Source organism: Tinamus guttatus, unplaced genomic scaffold, assembly GCF_059628265.1.
Source record: "Tinamus guttatus ecotype Peru unplaced genomic scaffold, ASM5962826v1 Tinamus_guttatus_pri_ptg000064l, whole genome shotgun sequence".
Classification (NCBI taxonomy): domain Eukaryota; kingdom Metazoa; phylum Chordata; class Aves; order Tinamiformes; family Tinamidae; genus Tinamus; species Tinamus guttatus.
The window spans coordinates 1-8805 of NW_028288598.1; the positions used below are offsets into that span (position 1 = coordinate 1).

Below are 8805 nucleotides of genomic sequence, written 5' to 3' on the forward strand. Positions count from 1 at the left end.
AAACCGAAGAGTTCCCCGATCTCATGGCAAGTATTTGAGGCGTTTGGATTTGTTGTTTTGTGAGACTTTAAAAGATTTTTAAAGACAAATGACTGAAGCTATAATTCTGATGAAAATCTACCTCAAGGTACCAGTTGTTACAGTATTTGTTTCATTCCTCCATCCTTCAATCTGATGAAAAGTCAGTAGCACCTCTATCAGTCTGTGCTGATTTTTGTTTTGTGCTAATGTTTGCTTTGCCTGCCCTTGAGGACCTCCACAGAGGGGTAATTTGGAAGTTCCCTGTTCCTCCCCCCATCTCAGCCTGTTCCAGTATGTTGCCTTCCTTATCATTAGAAAATGTTTCCCAACATATAATTTAGTTCTCCCTTGCTGTAATTTATTTTCGTTGCTCTCTCCACAGTTTCTATGGAGAACACATTTTTTCCCCTTAGTTATCCTCTTTTTTTTTCTAAATTAGTATAGTTCAATCAGCCTTTCTTTGTAGGTCATCTTTTCTAGGCTTTTGATTGTTTTGTTGCTGTCTTGTAGATTCATCATTTCATCTACTCCAGATTAGTATGTGTTTTTTTGAGTGTGTAGCATCCAAAATTGAACAGTGTGAACCATGTCCAATATTTCAGCAGTCTTAATATTCTGAGTAGAGGGAAGAAAAAGGCATTTCACATGTCTAGTAGGATGTGCTCATGTTTCTACTTTTGTCAACGGAGGAGTCTTGCATCTTATTGTGTTTCTCTCTCATGCAAGCTAAAAAAGAGCAAAATAGAGGGCAAAAGGGGCAAAAGCTAGACTCTAACTGAAGTCACTCTGATACAACCCAAGATTGTACGTGATCAAACTTCACCAGCTTTTTCCTTGCATGTGGCTGCGAAAGTCCTCATTTTAGGGACATTCTGTTCCAGCTGAGGCATTCCACTACCGGGCAACAGTGCAGCCCATTCCTTGGAAGAAGACTTATTCTTCAGCCTGTAATGAGGACTTCAGTTTCCTCAGACCAGCCTCAATAAAACATTGTTACGAAAATCTATTTCATACAGTCCCAAATGAGACTGCAAAATAGTCTCAATAACATAGATGTCAACTAGATAACATCAGTGCAACTTGTGGTCTTTACACATTATTCACTTTAAAATATTAATGAGTGATAAAATACAGTTAATTAAGATGGGGAATGTGGTGCTTGTAGGTAGGATTCCTTTATAACAGGAAGTTACACTAATACAAATGAAGTTGTGAGTGTGAATATTTCACTAAACCAGTATAATTTCTCACTTTCACTCTTATTTTGATATGAATGCTCTTTTAAAACTCACCTTCTTTCTCAGATGAACTAGAAAAAGGCTTTCTTAGGTCACTTCATGTTGAGTGCTGCGTTGCTCTAGCCATGCTGGTTCACGGCATTTTTGTCATATGGATATTCTGTGATACGGAGCTCTGGCCAAGCCTTGATTCGTTTCAGCCCTCACGTAGCTATTAACTTTTAATAACATTTAGCACACTTGAATTTGAAGAGACACATAAGAAGATGATACTTAAAACTGTTAGCCTGAACGTAAAGACAAATGTCTTTTTATTCAATATGAAAATTCATGTAGATCCAATGGCTCAAAAACTTAATGCCTTTCTGTAGTTTGCAGGAGTTAGAGAAAGGAGAGTGAAAGGAAGAGGGAATTGTCAGTGAATTCCTGTGTCTTCAGCTGGTGCTGCTCCTGAATTTTTGGAGCTAAGTTTCCTTGTGACAGCAGTGAAGTACTGAAGCAGCCCACTGTTTTACTGTGCTAATAAGCGTCGGTGGATGTGTGATGGATTGAGCCCTTTCCTGCACTCATAGCAATGCTCACCTTAAAGTCATCCTGGTGTCTGTGGAATTGCAAAGAGTTTAGTCTTTCTGCAAATTCAGATTCCACCAGAAGCTGGGACCTTTCTAGTAATAAATGGGCTCTTTTTTCCAGTAAGGAGTAGATTAAAAAATAAGTATCACTGGGCAAATTTTCTCATATTTATCAAAGAAAGGTTGGGATTTGGATATGTTCCCTGCGTTGTACTTGCTGTGCGTGCACAGCAAATCTGAGGAGTGTGTTGCTTTGTTAGCGTCTTGGAACAATACTTAACTATTTAAATGAATTAAATACTCTTTATTTAAAAAGCACGGAGTTTTCTGTTTCTGGTGATTCTTACGGGGGAATGTGATTTCTGTGGGGAGAAAGTGTTTCGAGGTCCTTTAGTCCTTCATGTTGAGACGTGGGCATTTTAATTTAAGGGTGTTAGGGTTTTTTTTTGCGGGGGGGGTTGTTTGTTTTTTTTTTTCCTAGTAAGATAATTTAGAGTTTATTAAGTACTAGCTGAGAAGGAAGAAGAAAATTTTGAGGAGACTTTTTCAGCATCTTACCGGCTCTTTGGTTAGCCTTCCCATATAGTAAGAGCAGCATGGATAAGTGAGAATTTGAATATATGCTCTGTATTACTCTGAGAAGCGATAAGGAAGTGAAGCTGCAAGGAAGAGCATGAGCTGTGAGGACTTCTACCTTTGAATGACTAAAATGCTTCTCTGAACTTTAAATAAATAAATCACCCTTGGTGCAAGGAACTATTTGTGTCCTCTTACTTATAAATAATGTATTTTATCCTGGTCCACAAGGACAAAAACTGTCCTTGATGCAACAAAATCCTTCCTGAATTACTAGGTATTGCTGAACTGGGAGAAAAATTCCCTTCCATTTTTTAAGTGTCTGCAGAACAAACCACTGCGTCAGATAGCTTGAAAATAGTAGTTTTTGCTAGAAATCACTCTTAGGAAATTGAATAGGATATTTATTTATTGTTAGCATGCCTATGTTTTCATTACAATGTTCCATTTATTTGGGTATTATTTTAACATTTGAAATAATTTATTGTAAAGACATAATGTAATTAAGACTCTTTTTCTTTTGGTTTTGGTTCTACAGTCCATACAGTGACACTGTTTCTTAATATCTTTGGATGTTTGGCCTGGTTTTATGTTGATCCGACACGAGGGGTTGATTTTGGATTGAGTATCCTCTGGTTCTTGCTTTTTACTCCTTGTTCTTTTGTCTGCTGGTACAGACCACTTTATGGAGCTTTCAGGTAACAACTTCAGCTTGGCTTAAGATGCAAATAAATACATATATATCAACTTGCTGAAATGTGCTAACCTAATAGAATTTGCTGAGTTATCTTTATGATAATCCTTCAATATGTTTGAGTGACTGCCTGTCATTAGAAACAGGTAGTATATTTGTCGTTAGGTCAGTTGATATACCTGAAATAGATGGCAACATTTAGGAATGTCATGGCATATTTAAAATCTTAGCTTCTGCAATTGCACATAATAGTTCCAGGAAATATTTAACTTAGTATTGGGCTAATGAGGTTTTTAATTGAAATTCTCATTGAATCTCTACCCCATGACACCAAGAATCTGAGCAGGTTAGTAGGTAAGGGTTTATTATTACTTGTTTGGTTTGCTGAAGGAACCTGCTAAAACTCTACACTTAAAAGTCTACATTTTTAGTAACCTACAGTGTATGTTATTGCAATAGATTGAGATTCTTGAGAACAAGTAGAGCAGGTGCATAGCTACCAAACTCCAGTATTTTCTGCAGATTTTAGCACTCTGCATTTCTCAAATTTCCCAAGCCTGAGGTGCAATATTTTTAAGTTACAGAATACTGCGATTCAAATGCTAAATAGAGTGTTTTGGTGAAAAATACAGATGTTCTAAAATCTTGTGCTCTTGCAGAATTTCTTGTGGATTGATTTTATTATTGAAATGAATTCAGAAGAATTAGAATATTGGAAAACTCAGTTGAAGTACACTAATTTTTATTGAGAGTTTGATAATTGTCAACCCTTCATTGCAGTTGAGCATAACCTGTAGGCTAAAGTAGATTTCTTTTGCCAAGAATATATTGCTGCAACCGAACATCTTGGAATGTGCTAAGTTCTTGTATTCTTATGGTTAAAGTATGAGGACATTTTTCTTTTACAACTAACTTTTGTTCATGATTTATATCACAATGTGGGTTTGAATTGAGACCAATAGAAAATATAGAAAATGACCAACATTTTGACTTGTTAGCTTTTATTAATTCATTTTCAATCTTACACATCCTCCTTTAATAGTGTTGTTTTCTACGTAATTATTATTTCAAAATTAACTGATTTGTTGAAGGTGTTCACAGCGTTGCATTATCATTGAGGTTTTTAAATCTAGCAGATGTTGGTGTTATTCTTTGGAAAGAGAAAACTGCTACTTTCATTTTTTACTTTCAGTTTCTCAGCTGAAAATGAAATAGTTATTGAACTGAGCAGGTTGAATAAACAGAAATTAAGAAACCTTCTGCAAACAGTCTTGGTTTTAGCAAAATCCTGATCTAGGTTCTTAATCTGTGACCTAGCTAATTCAAAGATTTTCACTTTCTTTACGACTTTGGCACGAGCATACCGTGCATTTATTAATTTTGATAATAATAATTTGAAGTCTTTATTAGAAGCTTTGCTTGTGCATTTATTTTAGATACTGACTGTCCTGAATATTTCTAGTGTCTGTCAAACTAGCGTTTTAGTAATTTGAACAGCCAGTGTATTTTGTATATTGTTTTTAAAGAAAAACTGCTCCAGTATTCTCATCTGCATTATTTTCTAATAATTCCATATTAGATTTTATTTCTTTTCACCAGTAAAAGAATTTCCACCCACACTGGCAGTGGTGTAAACATCAACGTGAAAGCAGAACAGACTCCTATTCTTCAAGCACTGTAGCAAAACTTACTGGTTAGTCGTGCGCAGGAAAGCTGCGGTGGGAGCAGAGCATTGTGCCGCACACTAACAAGCAGTGTTTTGTGGCTTTCCTGACCTCTGCTAGAGACACAGGAGGCTGAAGTAGTGTAGTGTGGAATAAGCAGCTTTTTACCAAAAAAAAAAAAAAAAAAAAATTTTTACATTGATACTATAGTATTTGTCAAATGGCATCAATTTCCTGTTGGCTTTAATTTTTTTTCTCCTTCTTTCAGGAGTGACAGCTCGTTCAGATTCTTTGTGTTCTTCTTTGTGTATATCTGCCAGTTTGCTGTCCATGTACTTCAAGCTGCAGGATTCCAACGGTGGGGAAACTGGTGGGTATTCGGCTCTCTGTAGCATTGTACTATCTATATACCACCAACAAAGAAGCCCAAAGCTTGTATTTGAGGTATTGGATAGTTCATGGGGTTTTTTTTTGTTTTGTTTTTTCCCCAGGAAAGTCTTGTTTCACTGGAGTTTTTATATTTATCTCTCAAAAAAGCATTCTTAGATTATAATAGTAATATTCAAACTAATGAAAATCCTGGCTAACGTTTGAAGGATAACTAGGTTTTGTATTCAGCATTGGGACTATATGTTTCCTTTAAGTTAATATTATTTGAAAGCTAGTCTGTTTATCTGAGTGACTTCCCTATTCTATAATAGTTGACTTTTCTTTTTGCTGCTTATAAGTTAAAATTGCTTTCCACAAAGCAACCCATAATTAGTTTTACTTGAATTACAGTTTCTATTTGAAACTTCAAGATCTAATATTTAGATTTTACAGGGAGTAGTTAGTCATTTGCATTCATAGTCGCAACTTCAGCAAAAAAAAATAAAGTCAATGAATTTGAATTAACTTAAAGCACAAAACCAACTAATAGCACAAAGTACTGGGCCTGGCATTCCTGCAATAATTGCAATTTGCAGTTTCGTTGCATACATAAGCAAAAAGCTTGTTATATGATTTATTTATATATTTATTTCATAATTCATTTATTTCTTTTATCCGTTCTTCTAAAATACTTCCAGTTGATCAGAACAAGAGAGATTCTAAAGTTTCTTTAGAGATAGATACCTGTGACTGAGGCTTGTTTCCTTTGTTTTTGTTTTTGTTTTTTTCTTCAGTGGTTGGATTTCATCTCTTACTGGTCTTAATAAGAGTATCCCTGTTGGCATTATGATGATAATTATAGCTGCACTTTTCACAGCTTCTGCTGTTATCTCATTAGTTATGTTTAAAAAGGTAAGTTACTTATTTTTCCACACTTCTGTTGCTCGTATTTCAATTGGACTGACTCTACTTTCCTGCTTGACACACAAACTACTTGCACAATCCTCACGCAAATTACTGGGGATTAAAAGATACTCTTGGGGGTCTTTAATTAACAACTGTGCTTTTGTAGCACTCTCTGCATCTACTGTCGGTGGCTTAGGAAACACTGCACTGCAGCGCACTTACTTGCTGCAAATTGAAATGTGGGGGAATGGCATGGAGCAAGAGAAGTTGGCAGGGAAGCCCATGCTGAAAAGTCTAGCAGAGTGCATAAACTGCTACCTGATTTTCACATCTGTAGCAGTTCCTCAGGTCGAGTGAAGCACGGCCTAATTCAAATGTTTGCCAAGTTTCAGCTTTTTCCAAATCCTTCTTATAATGAAAATGGAGATGCCTGGCACCTGGGAAGTGCATGTTTATTTCTCTGCCTGCAATATTTACCTGACAACAAAATGTTAATGATTGCATAGCATAAAACTTCAGAGAGGATTTTTTTACCTTGCTTTCTTTTATTTTGAATTTCCAGCCAGAGGGCCCAAGTTAGCACTAACATGCTAATAAATTTTTGATGTTGTTTTGATTAAATGTAACTGGAAATTCCTGTGATCATATGCTGACAGTTCTAATAATTCTGCCTAATTCCCAAATTAAAGTTAGCATGAAATTTTAAGTATATTCTTGAGATCTTCTGTCACCTTATTTGCTTTCTGTGTAAATACTCAGGTGCAGAAGAAAGAAACAAACAGAAATACATGGTGGAACATTTTTTTCACACTTTCTGACACCTGCATCTGGATTTTTTTTTGAAAACCTATGTTTTTTATCCTTCATAATATTCATTTTATCCTTTTTAATATTCAGTCATAGCTTAGCACAGTAGGTTCTTATAGACATGTAAATCTTAGTGACATTATATTGTGTCAAGAATTGGTGTAGGAAAAAAATAATCAGAATATTATTGAGACAGTGGATTCAGGAAGTGCTTTTTTAGTTTTGTTCCCCAACATATTTTAACATGCAGTTACGAAGTCTTGTGTAGGCCAAGTTGTATAGCAGTTGAGACGGAAAAAGCTTTTGCAAGCAGCTGCGGCCCTGTGCTGCGCTAAGGATGCTGCCTCCTGGGCATCGAACGATGGTGTTTCAGGCAATGGGCAGCACCCTGTTTTAGAGGGAGCCAAGACTGCCGGGCAGTGGGGGAAGGCGCTTGCTCCTTTCCCCATTCTGCCGAGCAGAGGAGCAAAGCCAGTTCCCCCCACATGGCCCCCTTTGCTCTGAGGCAGCAGGAGGCGTCATGTGCTGCTCTCCTGGCTCTCCCACCCGGCAGGTGCACGGGCTCTACCGCACGACCGGCGCTAGTTTTGAGAAGGCGCAGCAGGAGTTCGCAACGGGAGTGATGTCCAACAAGACTGTGCAAACGGCTGCAGCAAACGCCGCCTCCACAGCAGCGACCAGCGCGGCGCAGAACGCCTTCAAGGGTAACCGAATGTAGGGAAATACAGAAAGGCCTGACGGTTTTCTTTGATTTTGCTTTATTTTCCAGTCACTCTATTCCCTAAAAGCCTGTGTCAAAATACACACAGCATGTTTGTCTATTCTTCAGCTGTGCATGGGTAAAATGGGAAGTGTTGGTTTTATTCTGTTACAAATTTATTTATTTTGGAATCAACCATTCTTTGCCCCCTGGCTTTAAAATGTTGCATTTGGGAAAATAGATCCCTCCTTATTTTGTGAAGGTGGAATAATTTCAACAATTGGCCTGAGAATGATATTTGGTACTTTACAATAAAATAAATATATTAGAGATTTGGGAGTTTTTTAGTAGTTCATTGCGGTATTTTTTCTCCTTAACTTCAGGAAAGCACCTTGGATCATTTCTTTTGTTTATAAGAACTTGCTTCCCTATTTCTCATAAGAGAAATAGGGAAGACAACTGTAGAAAGTTAGGCTTGGCTGCTGCTTTGGCAATTTCAGCAGCTGCAGTAGACCAGCTACAAGTAGAGTAGATACTACAAATTCTCTCTCTTTTTTTTTTTTTTGTAAGGATAAGTCTTTTGATATAACCCTGTAAGTTTGCATGAATACTGTTGAGTTATTTGATCATGTTTAAATAGTGTTCTGGTCTAGAATTTACCTGCGCCATTTTATAACTATAAGGTTTGTTTGTATCTCTTTTCATGGCGTATCCTCTACGTGTGAGGAGGAGCTCTGGTGCGTACCCATTGTCTGGCGTAGAAAACGCCGGGCAGGTACAGCTTAGGGACGCAGCCCGATGGCTCGGATCAGAGAGGGACATAGTTATGTACTTGGTATCTTTAATTTCGGTTTTCATGTCTCGGAGTAATCATTCTGCTGGGAAAGAAACCTATATTGACCTTTAGCACAGTAGTTTCTTACCCTCTCCCACTTTCACATGCAGTGGTATTTTTGTTGTGCTTGGAATTTCTGTTTTTTTTTTTTTTTTTTTTTTAATATAGATTTGTGTTTAATGGTGGTACTGAATCTCTAGCCTTGTCAGTCACTCTGTTTACTGCTTGTCCAAAAATCTGAATATACAGTATTTAATTTTCTAACAGGAATATTGTCTCAAATCAAGCTTTTTAAACTGGCATTTAACAGATACTTGAATTCATTTTAACGTAACTCAGCCTTCTTTGTGATTTGATTTAAGCTGTGGGGGGAAAAAAGGCATTTTAGCTATTTTGAGTTGGTAAAGTGAGAAAATCCTATTT

The 8805-nt window shown here is 36.9% G+C and overlaps 1 protein-coding gene across 1 annotated transcript; it reads left to right on the plus strand.

The window, feature by feature from the left end:
- Positions 1 to 2915: 2915 nt before the first annotated feature.
- SCAMP1 (secretory carrier membrane protein 1) lies at positions 2916 to 7694 on the plus strand (the record flags this gene model as incomplete). The annotated part of the gene is made up of 4 exons (XM_088519622.1): positions 2916 to 3105; positions 5034 to 5135; positions 5929 to 6046; positions 7401 to 7694. Coding segments are annotated over 4 exons (575 nt in total), but the record flags the coding sequence as incomplete, so codon positions are not given.
- Positions 7695 to 8805: the final 1111 nt, after the last annotated feature.